General features: G+C 43.8%; 5 protein-coding genes across 5 annotated transcripts; 1 reads left to right on the top strand and 4 right to left on the bottom strand.

Moving 5' to 3' along the window:
* Positions 1-12,883: 12,883 nt before the first annotated feature.
* MYCFIDRAFT_172394 (uncharacterized protein) lies at positions 12,884-13,964 on the top strand (the record flags this gene model as incomplete). Its single annotated transcript, XM_007925691.1, has 5 exons — positions 12,884-13,116; positions 13,168-13,451; positions 13,483-13,508; positions 13,537-13,593; positions 13,632-13,964. The coding sequence occupies 5 exons, from the start codon at positions 12,884-12,886 to the stop codon at positions 13,962-13,964; spliced, it is 933 nt and encodes a 310-aa protein (XP_007923882.1).
* A 349-nt stretch (positions 13,965-14,313) lies between these two features.
* Positions 14,314-14,806, bottom strand: MYCFIDRAFT_18476 (uncharacterized protein; the record flags this gene model as incomplete). The annotated part of the gene is made up of 2 exons (XM_007924129.1): positions 14,314-14,666; positions 14,740-14,806. Coding segments are annotated over 2 exons (420 nt in total), but the record flags the coding sequence as incomplete, so codon positions are not given.
* Positions 14,807-16,316: 1,510 nt separating this feature from the next.
* On the bottom strand, positions 16,317-17,153 carry MYCFIDRAFT_77479 (uncharacterized protein; the record flags this gene model as incomplete). The annotated part of the gene is made up of 1 exon (XM_007924597.1): positions 16,317-17,153. The coding sequence occupies one exon, from the start codon at positions 17,151-17,153 to the stop codon at positions 16,317-16,319; it is 837 nt and encodes a 278-aa protein (XP_007922788.1).
* A 395-nt stretch (positions 17,154-17,548) lies between these two features.
* MYCFIDRAFT_202613 (uncharacterized protein) lies at positions 17,549-18,224 on the bottom strand. Its single transcript, XM_007925690.1, has one exon. It carries the CDS (start codon positions 18,209-18,211, stop codon positions 17,579-17,581), a length of 633 nt encoding a protein of 210 aa, XP_007923881.1. The 5' UTR covers positions 18,212-18,224; the 3' UTR covers positions 17,549-17,578.
* Positions 18,225-18,459: 235 nt separating this feature from the next.
* MYCFIDRAFT_210583 (uncharacterized protein) lies at positions 18,460-19,889 on the bottom strand. Its single transcript, XM_007925689.1, has one exon. It carries the CDS (start codon positions 19,751-19,753, stop codon positions 18,740-18,742), a length of 1,014 nt encoding a protein of 337 aa, XP_007923880.1. The 5' UTR covers positions 19,754-19,889; the 3' UTR covers positions 18,460-18,739.
* Positions 19,890-20,436: the final 547 nt, after the last annotated feature.

Below are 20,436 nucleotides of genomic sequence, written 5' to 3'. Positions count from 1 at the left end.
CACTCGGCCGGATTACATGCTAATTATATATAGCCTCTTTAGCTCTAACATACGCTTCCCTTCTAAAGGCCGCGCCCTCGTAGCCTGTCTATATTCCTATCCGATCTCTATTGCCGCTAACTTAGTAGGTCTAATAAGCTACTTAGCCTGCGCTAAATTAAACACTTAGTTACCTAGTTATGTAACTATGTCAAACCTTACTTTCAACACAATGTCTAACTCTAACTACGCTATCCTTATATATAATAAGGTAATATATATCTATAAGAATTAAGAACTATCGACTAATTATAATACGAGCGCGTCTTCCCTGCTATAATAGGTAGACGTACGAGGTATTATAGCCCTACCTCCGTTCTAAGTAATGTCGTACCGAGTTCTTTGCGTCTACTCTTAAAAGACTTAGCAATGTCCGCTTCCGAGGGTTGTCCGTTCCGAGGGATTGTTCTTATTATTACGAGGGCTATTATTGTTCGTAGTTTCGCTAGCCCTAATTAGTTAGGTTTAGTAGCCTTTAATTGTTAATCTTATCTTATCTTTTTAAAAATACAGCTCGTCTAGTTTCTATAGGTAAAGGCTATTATAAGTGTAGTAGTAGAGGTTCCCCTCGCTTAAAGGGTTAGATAGATCGAGGAGTAACCTATTGTCCGCAAGATCGACCCTAGCTAGCTTAGCTCTATAGTTTTGCTCTTAGTTAGTCTATTAGTCGCTTAATCTTTTAGGCGGCTTAAAGTTTTGATTAAAGTTTTAATTAAAGGTGCCTTAGGCTTATAGTATAGGTAAGGTTGTGTCCGTAGGCGCAGTAACAATAGCAAGTAATATTAACAATAGCGGCGCTAGTCGTCTTAGCGCTAACTTTACCTTGCTTTTCGATTTCCTTCTTCGACTAATAATATACTCTATAATACTATTACTAATATAGCCGCGTTAGCCGCCGGCGCACTACTAGTACGCGACACTATTACCTTTGTTACCGTTATTCGCACGCGCGCGTATATCGCCCTTGTCGAACGCTTAGGTCTCGAGGCCTCGATAGAATAAAGAATAAGAGGGGGACCTATAGGGTGCATTAGGGAAGAGGTAGAATCCTTAAAAGAGCAGGCGATTAGTTAATAGTTATAGCGCGTTTGTTGATGCTTAGTGCGCGTCTACTATAGTAGTATAGTCTTATTGTCCTAGTTTGTCGGCCTCTAATTAGTTAGCTAATAGCACCCCGGGGGTGCTATTAATCCTAAGCCTTAGTAACATTACGAGCTTTTAGCCTTCTTCTTGTTCTTTATACTAGTCTAATACTTATCTAACAACTTAGTTATGTCTTTAAAAGAGGCTTTAGCTTCCTACGAGTCCTATTTAGGTAAATAGCCTTACTATCTTAATAGGTACTCCTTCTTGCCTTTCCTAGTCTAGTGCTATAGGATACGTTCTATAGACTACAGTTCTTTACTATTAGCTAAGACTTCTTCTGACTTAGCAGGCGCTTTGTCGCCTTCGCGTTAATAGTATAGCTTAAGGAGGGATATATAGAAGGTGTTATAGATAGTATAATAGGGTAGAAGCTATAACTAGTAGGCCTATATACCCTTCGGTTCTCGGATGCGGAATAGGCTAATATATCTTAGTGCGAGCTTAGGCCTTGTTTTGCTATCGGGTAATAGGTGTTTACGGATGCGGAAGTTCTTTATACTAAGTATAACTATATCGCCTTGCTTAAAGGTTATTAGAAGGTAGTGTTTGTTATAGTAGGTCTTTTAGTACTCTTAAGCCTTTGTTAACTTCTCGGCTATCTTAGTATAGATTTCTCGCATCTTCTAAACCCTCTTAATAGCCGCTAGTGTCTTAGGTTGACCCGCTTCCCTTTCCTTGCGCTCGGCCTCGAGCGATAGGGGGTCTTATAGTAGCGTAGGGTTGCTGCCTATTATAGCGAAATAAGGTAACACCTTAGTAGATAAGTAGACACTATTGTTGTATACGAATTCGGCTAGTTATAGGAGATTGACCTAATCCTTAGGGTTCTCGTTAATATAACTACGCAGGTACTGCTATAGGGTAGCATTCTGTCTCTCTATTTGACCGTTAGTCTGTAGATAGAAGGCTGTTAATAGCCGATGCTTCAGTCTTAGCTATAGGTATATTTCGCTCTAATAGTACGATATAAATATCGAGCCCCTATCGGAGACTATCCCCTTAGGGGTTCCCTAATAGGTATAGAAGATATTAGTCTATAGCGCCTTAGCTAGATTAATAGCCGTCTAATCCTTTCGGGCAGGAATGTAACGAGCGCCTTTAGTAAACCGGTCTACGACAACTAGGATAGTATTATACATATCCTTACTTCCCCTACGCTTAGCAGGCGGAAGGCCTATAATAAAATCCATCGTAAGCTTAGCAAATGGCTTCTTTAGAACAGGAAGTAAGGACAACTCGCTAAATAGTAAGTGCTTTAGTGCTTTGACTCGTTAATATACGGTATACGTGTTTACGTAGTCCTTTATGTCCCGCTTACTATTTAGCTAGTAGTATATGCGCGATAGTAACTCGTGCGACCTCTCTATACTATAGTAACCGGCAAGCTTACTATTATAGTGTCGCTTAAGAAGCTCTTGTCGGATCGAATGCTCGGCAGGGATATAGAGCCTGCCTTTATAGCGCAAATAGCTATTAGCATTAATCGACCAATTCTTGCTAGATCTAGTCTTACGGCTACTTCTAAGCTAATCTATACGAGTAGTAGCAAAAGCGTCCCTTTGCTAAGCTCGTAATAGCTTATCTATAAACGCTCGTCTATCCCCTTCTATAAGTTCGCTTAATAGCACCCTCGCTATCTTATATAGTACGTACTATATGCATCTAGTAGCACTAGTAGCCGGATCAACTATAGCAGTGCTATCGCTGTTACTATATATAGCGATGTCGACTAGGGAGTTATTATAACTTCTCCTGTCTATGTCCTTAACACGTACTGTTAATATAGTAAGAGTATTAATATGCTTTAAGCCGTCGCGGAGTCCGGTAAGCCGCTTATTCTACGCTTGCTTATTAATAATACGGGCTATAGCAATCTTATACTATAGGGTTAGAAATAATAAATTAATAGATTGCTAAGTCCCGCTGTCGTAATTAGGTCGCCTCGATAGGCTATTAGTAGGGTTACTTACGCCTAGCCGATATAATATATTAAAATTAAACCTAGCGAGGCAGACGGCCTATCTAGCCTGTCGACCTATAACTCTAGTAACCTTAGTAATGCTACGGAGGTTGTTATAGTCTGTATAGACCTGTATCGTATATTAGGCCCTATCGAGGTAATGCCTCTAATGCTTGAAGGCCTCGACAATAGCTAAGAGCTCTTGCTCGTAGGTCTCGTAGCGACGTTTAGTATTAATTATCTTCCTCGAGAAGAAGGCAATCGGGTGCTAGTAGGTGTTATTAGCCTGCTATAATATAATAGCTAATACAGCGAACTATAAAGCGTTAGTCTTAATTCGGATCTATTTGCTTAGCACGAAATAGTGCAATAAGGGGACTTTAGTAAAGCGTTGCTTTAGACCGTTAAAAGCGGCTTGCGCTCTATTAGTCTATTTGAATTCTCTAGTAGGGTTAGCCTTAGTTTTAGTAAGCTTAGTTAGGGGCATTATATGCCGTAAATAGCCCTTAATAAAGCGACGGTAGAAATTAGTAAAGCCGAGGAACGATTAAAGCTCTTTAATACTAGTAGGTATTAGCTACTTAGTAATAGTCCTAATCCGATTAGGATTAGCCTTAACACCCTCGGTTAATACGAGGAAGCTAAGGAAGGACACCTCTTTAGTAGCAAAGGTGCATTTAGAAGGCTTGCAATATAGGCTATAGGCCCGTAGGCGGTCGAGCACCTTGCGTACTATAGCCTAGTGCTCTGCAATGTTAGGTAAATAGATATAGACTAGGATGTTATCTAGGTAAACTATATAGAGATAGTCTAATAGACCCGAAAGGGCCCGATTAATATAGGATTGGAATGTTGCAGGGGCATTAGCTAGACTAAATAGCATAACTAAGTACTTAAAATAGCTATAACGAGTGCGGAAGGCTATCTTCTATTCGTCGCCCTTACGAATGCAGATACGATAGTACGCATCCTTAATGTCTAGTATAGTATAGAAGTAGGCCCTAGAAAGGCGATCGAGGGTCTTATTAATAAGAGGGAGTAGACAGCGGTCTTTAATAGTAATAGTATTAAGCCTACGATAGTCGACATATAGGCGTAGGCTACTATTCTTCTTTAGTACGAATAGGATAGGTGCACTAGCAGGGCTGTTGCTATACTATATCCAGCTATTAGCTAGGTTTTCCTCTAGATACTTACGCAATATAGCAAGCTCTCGTTTACTAAGGTTGTAGAGGGGGCTAAAAGGAACCTCCTTGCCCTCTATAATATTAATCTTATAATCCGTCTCTTTAAATATAGGCAATGTCGATGCTAGGTAGTGTTTAAACATATTAATATAAGTCTCTCGGATAGGCTCTAGTATGCGAGCAAGCTAATCAGGATTATTAGGGGGCATAGGTTTATCGTTATTACTACCGAGCAGATCGGCCGTCGGATTAGCTAGGGTTAGGTTGCTAATAAATAGGACCCTAATATTATTAGGGCACTCGCTAATATTAATGTGTTTAATGTCCTCTTTCCTAGCGATTCTAAATCGCTATTATTAACTGCCTAAGTCTATAACTATAGCATAGCACTTAAGAACAGGGTTGCTAATAACAATATTAGATAGGAGGCTATCTATATCTACTATATAGGCAGTAAAGTTTAGTAGGCGCTTATTGCCGAGGTCGTCCTTTAGGGCTATATAAATATAGTAGGCCCTATAGGTTAAGTGCCGAGCGTTATTAAACTAAGCAAGGGTTAGTAGGTTAGTCCTAGGCAATTATCGAAGGTCTAATTGCTTAGCTACGCGATAGTCGATAAGGGTACTAACTCCATTTCCTAGGTCTAGCGTAACCTAGGTTTTATAATTGTTCCTATATGTATCCCCTACGAGACAGGTGCGTATAATAGCTAGCACAATGTCGATAGTCTTACGCCGTATAAGGCTAATAGTTAGTGCGGCGCTTACTCTTTTTTCGAAGGTTAGCCTATAGGGGTAGCGTTAGCTGCTAAAAGGTGCTTCCGGTGCTTAGCGGTAGCACGGTCGATTCGGGCCTAGTCCTTAGGTTTGTCGTATTAGCCTAGTAGATAGCTAGTGCTATTGCAATTAAAGCACTTTAGTCCAGTTAGGGGATTGCTACAGCCATTACCGCTATTGTTAGCCGAGCGATTAGTACTATAGGGATACGAGCCCCTTCTACGGCCCCTATTACGGCCTCCTCTATATAGCCGTCGGCTACGGCTTCTCCTACGGTCGTTGTTATTGCTACCTCTATTATTAGCACTAGTGTTGTTTTAATATAAACCTTAATTGTTGCCTCCTCGGCTACGATAGGTAGATAGTCGTATCTTAGATTCTAACCGTTGCTATAGCTGCACTATACGCTCTATAGTTTCGACTTTAACTATAAACTAAATGCGTATAAGGTTGGCCTGTTTAAACACACGGCAGCGGTCTAATTCAAGGACTAGTTCCTATCTTAGTTTAGGTCGTATCTTAGATATCTAGATAGAGTCGGTTTTAGGTAGCAAATCGTCCTTAAGGGTTTTTAGATAAGCCTCGAAGGATCGAGAGGTTTAGTCGGCCTTTTGTTTAGTACGTAGGTATTAGTCTTAGGCGTGTTGTTGCCTTAGTATAGGGTTTCTAAGGGTGTCTAGCATAATAGTCTTACAGGTTTTCTACTAAATAGCGGTCTAATCGTTAAGGGAGTCGAAATAGTTATCCTACGTGCGCTTTAGGTCGCTATTAATGTACTATATAGCATAGACAACTAAGGAATAGTTATCTAGCAGCGCTCTTAGTATATTGCGCTAGTTAAGCTTATAGTTACGAATATAGTTATTATATTGCTTCCGACTAGAGCTATTAAATACGGTGCAGTCCTTGAGTTTAGCATCCTTCTTCTAGACTAGGACTAATAGTAAGGAAGGCCCTACTGTCGGCTTAGTATTAGTTGTTAGGGCCTCCTAAAGGCGGCGAATTTCGAGGAGGTTGTCCTTTAGCTATTATTCTTAACGTAGAGCAGCGAGCCTGTTTTAGGTAGCTTCTTAAAGTCTCGCTACTAGCTAGGGCCTAAAGGCTAGTTAGCTATATCGTCGATTAACAATGTTGTTAAGTATATCGTTAATAGGCAACTCTAGGTCGTTACCTAGAACTATAGGTTCTTCGGCAGGCTTAGTAGCAGGCTCTTTAGTAGGCACCTTAGTAGGGGGCACTTTAGTAGGCACTTTAGTAGACACTATACTACTAGCGTTGTCGTTGCTAGCGCTGCTAGCGGCGCCGCGGTTATTGTTGCTTCGTAATAAGCCGGCTATTGCAATAAGGGGTAGTACCGATAATATATAGTAGGCCCCTAAGATGCGGATATAGCGGAATTAGCGAGTATCGGTCTAATGTGCTTAACTTAGTGTAATAGGCCGTATAGAAGGCCTTGCTTAATAATTAGTACGGTTGTTTTAATGGAATAGTACGTATAGGTCCCGTTCTTCGGGCGCAATATAGTTAAATCGATAGTTTTCGTAGCTATACCGCTAAAAGCTTGAAATAAGGACTATCTAGCTGCTGCCCTTAAAGGGTAGATCGAATGCTATATAAGAAGGGTGTGTTAGCAGGTAGATAGGGTAGTCGTAGATACGGGTAGTATTCGATAGAGATCTAGGAGGAGAGGGAGGGAGGCAGGCTAGTTAGCCTAACGCTAAGCGCTAAGCCCTACCTAAGGCACTAAGACCCTAGCTTCACTCGGCCGGATTACATGCTAATCATATGTGGCCTCTTTGGCTCTAACACGAGTAGTAACACCCGAAACGCTTATAGCGATAATTATCTGAGACATCTTTAGCGAGTAGTACTTTCCGGAACGCTTATAGCAGATACTATCCAAAACGCCTATAGTTACTAAACAGTATTCGAACTACTTATCCCGAGCACCTTATATAACGCCTACTGCGAGTACCTTATAAAGCGCCTATAGCGAGTACTCTATAGAATATCTATAGCGAGCAGTACTATCCGGAACGCGTAGGACAAGCTAACTACTATCTATAACGCCTATAGAAAGTCTAATTTAGAACGTTTATAATAGTAACTTAGTAAGTACTATTCGGAACGCGTATAGCAAGTCTAATCCGGAGCGCTAATAGTTAGTACTACTGTCTATAACGCTTATACCAAGTTCTATTTAGAACGCGCTATATAGCAATTCTAATCCGAAACGCCTATACTAAGTCTTATCCGAAACGCGTAGAGTAGATACTATCCGGAACGCGTATAGCAAGTCTAATTCGGAACGCTAATAGCAGGTACTACTAAGAACGCCTATAGCAAGCAAGACTATCTAAAATACCTATAGTAAGTGCTATTTAGAATACCTATAGCAAGTTATATCCGAAACACGGTCAAACACCTATAGAAAATACTACTAAAGACGCCTATAGCGAGTACTCTATAGAATACCTATAGCGAGTAGTACTATATAGAACGCGTAGGACAAGCCTTATTTTAAACGCTTAGTATAGTTAGTCCGATATAAACCGGAAGGCGTATACTATACGCAAGTCTAATCCGAAACGCTTATAGAAAGTCTTATCCGGAATGTATAAAGTAAGACTAAGTCTAATCCGAAACTAAATACTTATACTAAGCACTATCCGGAAGGCCTATAGCGAGTAGTACTATCCGGAACGCTTATAGCAAATACTATCTAAAACGCCTATAGTTAAATAGCATTCGAACTATTTATAGCGAATACCCTATAGGGCCTATATAACGCCTACTACGAGTACTCTATAGAATATCTATAGCGAGTAGTACTATCCGGAACGCGTAGGATAAGCTAACTATCATCTATAACGCCTATAATAGGTCTAATTTAGAACGCTTACAATACTGAGTACTATTAAGAAGGCGTATAGTAAGTCTGATCCGGAGCGCTACCTGTTAGTACTACTATCTATAACGCCTATACTAAGTTTTATTTAAAACGCGCTATATAGTAATTCTAATCCGAAACGCTTATACTAAGTCTTATCCGGAACGCGTAGAGTAAGTACTATCCGGAACGCGTATAGTAGGTCTAATTTAGAACGGTAATAGTAAGTACTATTACGAACGCTTATAGTAAGTAGTACTTTCTAAAATACCTATAGCAAGTACTATTTATAATACTTAGAGCAAGTTATATCCGAAACGCTTATAGTAAATACTACTAAAAACGCCTATAGCGAGTAGTAATACTCGAAACGCCTATAGCGGTAACTATCTAAGATATCTATAGCGAGTAGTACTATCCGGAACGCGTAGGACAAGCCTTATTTTAAACGCCCAGTATAGTTCGTCCTATATAAACCGGAACGCGTATAGCAAGTCTAATAATCTAATCCGAAACGCCTACAGAAAGTCTTGTCCGGAATATATAAAGCAAGTCTAAGTTCAATCTAAGACTAAGTACTTATACTAAGTACTACCCGGAAGGCCTATAGCGAGTAGTACTATCCGGAACGCTTATAGCAAACACTATCTAAAACGCCTATAGCAAACAGCATTCGAACTACTTAGAGCGAGTAGCCTATATAGCACCTACTACGAGTACCTTATAAAACGCCTATAGCGAGCACTCTATATAATACGGTATATCTATAGCAGTAGTACTATCCGGAACGCGTAGGACAGGCCTCATTTTAAACGCTTAGTATAGTTAGTTCTATGTAAACCGGTACGCGTATAGCAAGTCTAATCCGAAACGCTTATAGAAAGTCTTATCTGAAATGTATAGAGCAAGTCTAACTATCTAAGTCTAATCCGAAACTAAATACTTATATCAAGTACTATCCGGAAGGCTTATAGCGAGTAGTACTATCCGGATTGCGTATAGTAAGTCTAATCCGGAGCGCTAATAGCAAGTACTATTAAGAACGCTTATAGCAAGTAGTACTATTAAATTACCTAAAGTAAGTACTATTTAGAATACTTATAGCAAGTTATATCCGAAACGCTTATAGTAAATACTACTAAACCCGATTATAGCGAGTAGTGATATTCGAAACGCTTATAGCGGCAACCGTCTAAGATATCTATAGCGAGTAGTACTATCCGGAATGCCTATAGCAAATACTATCTAAAACGCCTATAGTTTAATAGTATTCGAACTATTTATAGCGAGCACCTTATACAACGCCTACTACGAGTACCCTACAAAACGCCTATAGCGAGTACTCTATAGAATATCTGTAGCGAGTAGCACCATCCGGAAGGCGTAGGATAAGCCAACTATCATCTATAACGCCTATAAAAAGTCTAATTTAGAACGCCTACAACACCAAGCACTATCTAGAATATGAAGGTCCACCCAAAACGCGCTATATAGCAATTCTAATCCGAAATGCCTACACCAAGTCTTATCCGAAACGCGTAGAGTAAGACTATCCGGAACGCTAACAGCAAGTACTACTAAGAACGCTTATAGCAAGTAGGACTATCTAAAGTACCTACAGCAAGTGCTATTTAGAACACGTTTAGCAAGTCTAATCCGAAACGCCTATAGCAAATACTACTAAAAGCGCTTATAGCGAGTAGTAATATTCGAAACGCTTGTAGCGGTAACTATATCATCCGAGATATCTATAGCAAGTAGTACTATCCGGAACGCTTATAGCAAACACTATCTAAAACGCCTATAGCAAACAGTATTTTAACTACCTATAGCGAGTACCCTATATAACGCCTGCTACGAGTACCTTAGAGAACGCCTATAGCGAGCACTCTATAGAATACCTATAGCAAGTAGTACTGTCCGGAACGCGTAGGACAAGCCTTATTTTAAACGCTTAGTATAGTTAGTCCGATATAAACCGGAACGCGTATAGCAAGTCTAATCCGAAGTACTGCTAAGAACGCTTATAGCAAGTAGTACTATCTAAAATACCTATAGTAAGTACTGTTTAGAATACTAATAGCAAGTTATATCGGAAGCGCTTATAGTAAATACTACTAAAAACGCTTATAGCGAGTAGTAACATTCGAAACGCTTATAGCGGTAACTATTTAAGATATCTATAGCGAGCAGTACTATCCGGATCGCCTATAGTAAAGACTATCTAAAACGCCTAAAGCTAAACAGTATTCGAACTACCTATAGCGAGTACCCTATATAACGCCTACTACGAGTACTCTACAAATATAGGAATTTCAATTTAGAACACTTATAATCCTAAGTACTATTTGGAACGTATATAGTAAGTCTAATCCGGAGCGCTAACAGTTAGTACTACTATCTATAGCGCCTATACTAAGTTTTATTTAAAACGCGCTATATAGTAATTCTAATCCGGAACGCTTCTACTAAGTCTAATCCGGAACGCGTAGCGTAAGCACTATCCGGAACGTATATAGCAAGTCTAATTCGCAACGCTAATAGCAAGTACTATTAAAATTTAAGCACGCTTATAGCAAGCAGTACTACCTAAAGTGCCTATAGTAAGTACTATTTAGAATACTTATAGCAAGAAGTACTATATTATATCCGAAACGCTTATAGTAAATACTATTTCAAACGCCTATAGGAAATAGTATTCGAACTACCTATAGTAAGTACCCTATATAACGCCTACTACGAGTATCCTATAGGGCGCCTATAGCGAGTACTCTATAGAATATCTATAGCGAGTAGTACTATCCGGAACGCGTAGGACAAGCCTTATTTTACACGCTTAGTATAGTATAAACCGGAAGGCGTATAGCAAGTCTAATCCGAAACGCTTATAGAACGTCTTATCCGGAATGTATAAAGTAAGTCTAAGTCTAATCCGAAACTAAATACTCACACAAAGCACTATCCGGAAGGCCTATAGCGAGTAGTACTATCCGGCTATCTCCGTTTCAGCCCCTTCCTAGTTAAACGCAAGTAGAGGCAGGCACAACAAGCACCTTCTACGACCGGACTTTTAACTGAATAGTACCTGCTTACTCTCCTTGCGTTAGCAAGGGTCTAAGGACAAAAGTTAATAGGCCTATATACTGTTCCTTACAAAATTCAGACATGTCTCGCTAACGCTATATAATTCTTCAAACTAGAAGACAAGATAGAACAGTACAATGCAAGGCATATCCGACTTATAGAAAGAAAATCGAAGAGGTGGATCTAGAGAGACTCGAGCGCCAAGTTAGCTGTCTATTCTGTTTAGATTGCGCCCGGGCTTCTATATAGCTAGTAGCTAGGTTTATAGCTAGCCAGCCCTCGAAGATTATAGTACAATCAATATATACGCCTACTTTCTAGTAATACCCGGAGCTGTCTTATTAGCTAATTCTTATAGCCCTCTTATGCTTTGAAGCCTCCTAAGAATGTAGTATTACCGCCTTATAAAGGCAATCCGGACGCTATTCGCATAGCGTTTCTTACGGAGTAGTGTTTTGTAGTTTTTATTTGCGTAGCTAAAGAGATGCAGTATCCTTTGTATAAGCAAAGATCTTCTCTATATCCTTCCGTAGGTGCGATTCTAATATGACTTTTAATAAAAATAGGCCGTTATTGTGCTATTTAACCCATTCTATAGGTGCATAACGCTAGAATAGCTGCTTTGCGACATTTGTCCTTAGGCTCTTTATAGAAGACTTCTTCAAGCCGCTAGACTAGATATAGAAGAAAGTAATAGCAACTAAGATGATATAGAAGGTGTATACAGAGCGGAAGAAGTTACTATAAAGAGCCTAAGAAGGAGGTAGCTATCCGGAACGCTTATAGCAAATACTATCTAAAACGCCTATAGTTAAATAGCATTCGAACTATCTATAGCGAGTACCCTATATAACGCCTATAGCGAGTACTCTATAGAATATCTATAGCGAGTAGTACTATCCGGAACGCGTAGGATAAGCTAACCATTATCTATAACGCCTACAACAGGTCTAATTTAGAACGCTTATAATACTAAGTACTGTTTAGAACGCGTATAGTAAGTCTAATAACTCTAATCCGGAGCGCTAATAGTTAGTACTACTATCTATAACGCCTATACTAGGTTTTATTTAGAACGCACTATATAGCAATTCTAATCCGAAACGCTTATACTAAGTCTTATCCGGAACGCGTAGAGGAAGTCTATCCGGAACGCAAATAGCAAGTACTATTAGGAACGCTTATAGCAAGTAGGACTATCTAAAATACCTATAGTAAGTCCTATTTAGAATACTTATAGCAAGTCTAATCCGAAACGCTTATAGTAAATACTACTAAAAACGCTTATAGCGAGTAGTAATATTCGAAACGCTTATAGCGGTAACTATCCGAGATAGCTATAGCGAGTAGTCCTATCCGAAACGCTTATAGCAAATACTATCTAAAACGCCTATAGTTAAACAGGATTCGAACTATTTATAGCGAGTACCTTATCTAACGCCTACTATAAGTACCCTATAAAACGCCTATAGCGAGTAGTACTATCCGGAACGCGTAGGATAAGCCTTTCGAGCCTACCGCTCCGAGTAAATACCGCTAGATTAGGCGCGAACGATACCGCCTTAAGCAAAAAACGCCGCCGGATTAGGCGTAAACGACGGAGACGGCCTCGGAAATGCTGCTATCGCGGCGCCGGAGCGTTATAGTCGATCCTACGACTTCTACGCCCTCCGGACCGCGTAAGAATCGAGAAATTTTAAAGTTCCTCGCCGCCGACTAATTAGAGTCGGCTTTTCGGTCGTTTTAGGCCGCACTAAGCCTAAAGGGGCCCCATTTTTTGTTGAGTTGTCATATTATAGATATGATAGCTCGAATGACAAAGAATGTATTTGCAGCGATGAGGATGCTAGCCAACAATCACCCTGTGGCTGTACTGGTGACGCGTGGCTGGAGATATCGGCATCAATCATCGCACACGCACAGGGCAAGCGCGCCAAGACATTTCCAAACTCTCCGCTCGCCATTTCGATCTCACTTCGCTTCCCTTTTCTTCTTCTTCCCTTCAACTCATTTTGACGGTCTGTTTATTGTGCTGTGACTAGGCTACTTCTCCTACCTGGTTATGGTCTGCTATGGCCGCTAGAGCGCGAACACGGGCGCCGTAGCTGGAAAGACCGAGGGTGCACACAAAGCACTCGATGAAATTTCTCTCCTTACCGACGGCTGCTACATCTCTTCATCGACATGTGACCTGAACAAGTCTATGACTTGCTCCACGGAAATTGGCTCATATTCTCGGCGCGCTTGCTTGATCACCGTCGATGTCGGCATGCCGTGCTTCATTGCAAAGCCGCCTGCCCGAGTGCAAGGCAAAGAGTCCAGGAAAGCCCTGCTTGCGCGGTTCCCTTATACACTCGTCGGGCGACCACGTTGAAGGTTGGCGCGTTCCAAACATTGAAGTTCTCATCTCATTCCTAGTATCATCCGTCAGCTATACTACATTGCTAAGCACAGATTGGAACACACAGCAGAACAGATATTGCCTCGAGCCCGCGCGCTGAACAAGCGTACGTGAGAACGTTACACGAAATGAACCGATTGCTGTTGAGACCATGCACTTACCGCTGATCAGACTGCCAATTCAGAATCAAACAGGATTGCAGATTGGACAACATGCGTTCGACTGCGATTTACCGGCGCTGCCAAGGGATCTCCCACCAGACCATTCGTACTACTCGGCCTTGCAAAGCGCACGCACATCTTCACCGCCAACACAATGTCCACAGGCCTGGAGATTACCTCTTGGCCCCGGAGCGTCAACGCCTCAGCTACAGCTCAGATATCAAGCCAATCACAAAGAAAAGTTCACGGCAGAGCAATTTCACAGCAACTCTAGGCACTGGTCTGGTCATCAATGCCGTAATTCTGATGCTTGCTCATGAAAACGACCAAGGCCCGCCATCACTACAACAAGCGACATCTAGCACGAGCGACCTCGGAGTCGTTGGCCCAATCTTATAACATATCGAAGCCACACTCACTGTCCTTGCGGCACATGAAGTTCGGCATGTGCGCGCTCAGAAGTGATCGCCAGGGCGGTTTATCCATTGTGTAGCTTGAACAATGAGTGGCTCATCTCGGACAGGCTGCATGGCACTATGCCACGATTTGAAAGGAATGCAAGCTGCTGGGAATGGTGCACTATCTGTTTTGGCATAGAGCATAATTCGACTTATCTACGTGCCCTACAAACCCAGTCTCGCTGGCTATGTATTCAGTCTACGCAGCTGCTCCAGCAACAGGACACTTCGCTGCTGGCGCATCATCGGGTACGCTCGGGTGTGCGTGCACCTTGCCCTTATGGTGTTCCAACTTTGCATTTGTGACTGGGCACACAGCACCAGCTTCCTTCTCAGTCAACGCAGGGTGAGCTGGAGGGAGATGTGCATTTACTGGCCCAACGACAGGGCAAGTAGCATCTGTAACGCTCTCTTGCGTATTCGCTTCCTTCAAAGCAGGGCATTGGGAAGCATCCATAGCTTCTTTATCGGAGGACGGGACATGGGGAGCGGATGGGTGGTTATGGATAATGTTCTCGTGGTGGTCGACCTTTGCGTTCGTCACCGGACAGCGAGCTTCTGGGTCTGTAGAACGATGTCAGTCTCATGACCTTTTCTCCTGACTGCTTCGTCGAAACAATGTAGGACTGTCGCATACCAGACTTGATTTCCGGGTGATGAGGAGGGAGAACATTGGTTGTAGTTCCAACGACTGGACACACTTGGGCCATGATTACTTAAGCTTGCGTTTGTGTAGATGGATGTCACAGGGTTCAAGTTCTTTTGGGATCCCTTCTTGATGATGCTTTGAGAAAGGCTTGCAGATGATGAACAAAGAGAAGAAAGAGGTTGAGGCAGCAAAGGTGACCCCGGAATCACGATCGAGAGCAACAAACTCCATCCCAGTCGTCATCATGTGAGACGATAGATACTGTATCTTATTAAGCGCAAGGCTTTGATTGGCTGAACCACCAGCTGGCACTTTGGCAGTACTATACTACTGCAGCTAGGCAGAATACGCACACGCCACGGTTGATGAATAATAATGCCTAGAAGATAAGTACTCTAGGCCACACCCTCTGCTAAGGTTTCGGTGTTGTTATTCTACCCTACGAAAAAGCTTTCGAGCCCTGCAACTGCTGTTTTATCTAATAAAATGAGAGAAGCAGACATATAGCCTATATTGAGTTATAACCTACCAACGCAGAACCTCGAGCTACAAACTCTATTAAGTAAGCTCGTGGACCTAGATGTTTATATTGGTATGCTCAAAATTCTACTACAGACTATTTCTAAGACTCTAGGCGAATTACCCTAGGTATTAAAAGAGCCTCGAGAGCCTCTTTCCCTAACCATCGTGAGGCCCGCGGTCTACTAAAGGCCCACTACTAACAGTCTGCTGTCGATAAGGTATACCGGGTACCGCAATATAACTTTAAGGATCCCGATAGACCAACATTGTTGTTCTTTACAGAGCCCTTGCAAGTTGCAATTCTGCCTTTCGTAAGGTCGTATATACCTTACTATATATATCGGTATAGCCGAAGGTACAAATTCCATGTTAGCCCTCGCCCTTCTCTAGCGTTTCTATTCCTACGTCGGCTACTAGCTACTACCCAAAACGCCTACCACTACCGCGTCTAGCTAAAATGCTATCATCAAGAATCATTGCTACACTACTCTGCCTCGTCGGGCTTACACTCGGATGTGACTCGGTTTGCGAATGCTGTGGCGGTGGCAGCGGGGTAAGGACCTTGTCCTCGAATAGAGCTGTATATCTCGCTCCGCGAGCCCGTACTAATTGAACTGTTTCTAGGTGGGATCATTTGTAGGGTGGTGTCATCATAACAGCAAGGGTAAATTGGTTTGCCAAGTGGCGGACGGGGGTTGCACAAACTCGTGTAGAGGAGTTTAAGTTATCGTAGGGGATCAATTCGAACGCGGCTGCAATCGAGGTACTTTCAGTCCAGCAGCACAATATACACTGGCAACGGGCCTCCTAGCACATCTGGATCATCAAGGAACCATTTTCGTGGCGGGTATATACATTCATTTATGCAATGACAAGTTGATGGAGACCAGTGGTTCACTGTCCGCGTTGCAATGGTGTGTAGGGCTCTGCTGTTTTGAGCACTTGCCGGTTTCCAAAACTTGGCAGCTTGAAGAAGGGCTTGGAGACCACATCCTGAGCTCTGAGCTCGGGGCTAGCGAGGAGATCATGCGCCTGAAAGCCGCTCACATCAAGAACAGCCTTCTGACAACAGTCATTATGGGCTCCTTGACCGCCCAAAGCCATCCAGGTTGTGGGTGACCTTCTAGGAACCACTGATAACCCTCCGCCCAAGCCTTGTTTCCATCACTGTCCAGCACGTCTCCATGACAAGGAACTATGCGCTGAATATCAAGCTCAGCAACACGTTTCGCATCTCTACGCATGGGCGTATATTCGACATAAGCAACATAGTAGATCAGCCGGCGAAACCAGATAGAGAATGGATGCGCTCGTTTCGCGAATTCCCTCGAAAACGGTCCTTCGTCCGCGGATGAAGGATGATACTGCTCAGTAGCAGGCAAATTCATCAAGAGATCTGAAATTATTAAGGTCTTTGTCGGTCTATGATACCATGCTACGGCATGCGTGATGAAGCCTTCGAAAAGAACGGTTTCGATTCCGTGGGAGAAGGAGAATTGATCTTCTGGACTCTGTTGCCAATCTTCGTAGATAAAGTCCCACTTCACGTCTTTTCTCTTCCCTGGCAGGCCGGAGACTCCGATGGTTTTCGCATTTGGCCAGCGGTTGAGATAATCAGCGACATAGGAGTGGTGTCCGAGATCACAGGCAATGTAGTCGACGCCTCCGAGTTGGTCTAATCGATCTTGTACGGCTTGGCCAAGTTGGATTGGGTTGAGGAGTAGGACTCTGCGATCTTGTAACCGAATCGCTGTTGCACGGTTGCCAACAGCAACGAATTTGCGATAGCCGAATGGAGCGAAGCGATAGAAAGGTGCAGTAAAGGTTGTAATTTGTGATGATATATCTCGTATCACCACATTGCTTTTTGCCTTGGACATATCGAGTTTTGCATTTGGTCGTCCGTAACGGATGCTGTCACTGCAGTGGGAAGGAGAGACACAAAAATGGTGAGGTCATTGTCATTAGTATTGATTTTGGGTGCATCAAATATTTGATGAGATGGTTTAGGAAGTGCACTTCAAGTTCCTTCCAACCTGGTTCGCACTTGCTACCTGCTAAGTAGTAGTACTCGCACTGCTATGATATCGATCCCAAACAGCAATCGCCTCACGCCATAGGTCTTGCTATCGAAGGATCAAGTATGTCTGACGCTTATCAACTCTCAGTCTGCGGACACAGCCCTCTTATAAAGATCAATGGCCGACCGAGACGAACTCATACTCAACTTCAAGAGATGCACCAACTCGACAAGCAAGAGGAATTCTTCAAGAGTGATTCCAATTGCCAGTTCCCAATTTCCGACCTACTTACTACCCTGACCACCAACCTCCCTTTGCGAATCCCAAATTTCAACCAGCTCCCTCTCCGCAACATCCTCCGGCGCCCGTCTAGTCTCAAGCAAAACACAGAGAAGACCCACAAGCCCACAAAAGTACAAAGGAATCGAAATCGCCCACATCACAGGCCCAAGTAAAACTCCAAGGGAAGTGACAGCAACCATTGCCCCTATAATAGCCGAACATAGGGAGAGCTTGCCAGCCCAAGTCCTCGCCGGATTCTGTTCATAGCCCTCTTTCACGACTGCGATCTTGATTTCTTTGTACAACATCCATCCCGCTTGCGCACCGAAAATCTCGTGGTACATTTTCCCGGGGTATTTGCGGAGTTCGCGACCCGTGCCTGCGAGCCATGCTGAGGCGATTTGACGGGCCTCTGCGTGCTGGAGGCCATGGGATAGTGTCAAGATGTCGACAAGGTATGCTCGAACTTCATCTGCGGTGGCGTCTTCGGCTGGTAATTTGATTCCGGCTTCTTCTGGAGTCTTGTTCTGAGATGGCTTTTCCAGGAGTGTTGAGGAGCTGGATTGGCCGTCGTCGTCCAGTGATGCTCGTGAGCTCTCTGGGAGGTTCTTTTCGATATCGTCTTCTTTTGACATGTTGACGGTACTCTTGGTGCTTGGGGCTGTGAGTGGTGGGTTAGAAGGGAGTTCCAAGTTGCAGGTTGTTTAGATATTTGAGGTCGGGCACGTGGCTGTGCCACCTGCGACCACAATCAATGGGTGGGGCCGCGGACACAGCCTCAAAATGGAGGAATGCGATTCGCTCAGGCTGCCGAGCACGTTGATCCTTTTCGTAAGCCTGAGGCCGCCCTTGGGGTAAAATGTGCAGTATCACGAAGTGGAATGGCTGAATGACTGAATGCCTGGATGCCTGAAGCTTGAGTCACATGATGCAACATTTGAAACCCGACCAATCACAGAGCGCCAAGAAATCGACACAGCTGGTATATGTCACGAGCGGAGCTCCCCCCGGTCACCTGACCTTCGCTTCGCTCCGGGAGGTGCCAGAGGCGCTTCGTGAATGAGATAGGACTCCAGTACCAAAGCTCTTCCAAGAACCGCGATTTGGGTATTGACACTCAGAAAGACGCCGCTGGCTTGGTACAATCGTTTCTCACGAGACAATCAACTGTCTTCCTGCATCCTGTAGATCTTCCAACCTGCCGTTGCCAGCACTCGCGGAACACATTCGACCATGACCCGATCGACGTCTTTCCAATCCTGCGTAAGATCTCTCCAAGGTACGAGGAAAGGTGTCGTTCTCTTATTCGAACTGCGAGGTCCCATCTTCCATTGCCTCTGCAAGCGTTCCGCATTGAACCGCTCATGTTCCATTTCGCTCAACATGTCCAGTTCCGCTACCGAGAATTCCGGGACATGTATAAGTGGCTCTGATCGATCTTCGTTCAGCATGAAGCAGTTCACTGCCCGAAGCTTTCTAGGGATATCGTCGGCCTGAGCCCGCGTTGACTCTTTCAGTTCTGGTGCCAGCTCGTCCCAATCGTACATGCTCGCATCAGATTCTAATGCTTCCTTCTCAGCTGGTGTTCTCGCCATCTCGGTTCGCTTCTTCTTGTATGCCACGAAGAGCCCTTGTGCGAGGCGCTCTCGAAGAGCAGCGGGCAGCTTGGGTGAGCGAAGGAAAGACATGAATGTTCGCCCGTCGACGTGAAGCTGTATTTGCTCTTCTGGAGGTAGGGCGGAGACGTCGAATTTGACTTTGCTTGAGAGACGACTCGTGCTGAGGATCTTGTCTAAGGATCGGAGGCCGTGCTTGTAGTGAGGGACTAACAGGAGAGCATGGAGAACGCCCTCTTCGATCTTGATCTGACCAGTCGTCTCAAAGAGGTGTGGAAATTTCTGTTTGAGCATCTGTCGCAGCATCATGGCTCGACGCACCGAGAACATCTTGTCTTGCGCACTGGTCTGGTTTGGTCCTAGGATACGCACAACGCCATGAAGATGATCTAAGAGCTGTGACTCATCAATGAATTGCCGGTCTTTGAAGTCGTTCGATGATGCCGTTGGTGTAGGGATGCCTTCTAAAGACGGCGGCTCCTGATTGACCAGGAAGAAAAGTAGTGGGCTGCCTAGACTGCGAACATGTCCTCTATCTGTAAAGTGTCCGTCCCGCATCATGACCAGAAAATCGTTGAGCAGCTCATTTTTTGGCTCGAGAATTGCTTCGAAGTTCTCGAATGAGACAACGGTGACCAGCCCGCTTGCAGTATTGTCACGAATGGTATGGCAGAGAGCCACGAGATCCTCAAGTCGCAACAGCCGACCATTGAACGTAAGCTGTTTCACCTTGGCATCCTGTGCCAAATGTTTAGCAAGATTTGCTGCCACAAACTTCTTGCCCGATCCCGGTGGTCCCAAGATTCCAATTGAAGTAGGCTGTGCTGTTCTAAGGGAAAGACGCTCTTGTACTGCGTCAACTACCGCGCGCAGGCTTTCTTGCTCGGTCCTTTCGACACTCAACAAATTGCCGAAGCGCTGCAGTGGACACCTAGAAAGAGTCTTTTCGGGACCTTGCGTAACGATGTGTCGTGCGACTTCCGCGGGATCACCAGTGACTGCATCGAATATGCTCCAAGAATCACCAGAGCTTATTCTTCCGGATGGAATGTTGACGCTAGAAAATCTCTTCTCGGCCTTGAGGCTGTCGACGACTGCATCAACTGGATAATCGGGCGCCTCATCGATAGGATTCGTCACGAAGCCCTTGCTGTCCATGTCGCGTGCTGCAGATATTCCAAGGCGGATCCCTTTCTCGCAGTTGGGTGGTGACGAGTCCGCGAAGCCCAGCGCGAAGCCCGCCG

The sequence above is a fragment of the Pseudocercospora fijiensis genome, assembly GCF_000340215.1.
Source record: "Pseudocercospora fijiensis CIRAD86 unplaced genomic scaffold MYCFIscaffold_2, whole genome shotgun sequence".
Lineage (NCBI taxonomy): Eukaryota > Fungi > Ascomycota > Dothideomycetes > Mycosphaerellales > Mycosphaerellaceae > Pseudocercospora > Pseudocercospora fijiensis.
This window is presented reverse-complemented; position numbering and strand designations above follow the sequence as displayed.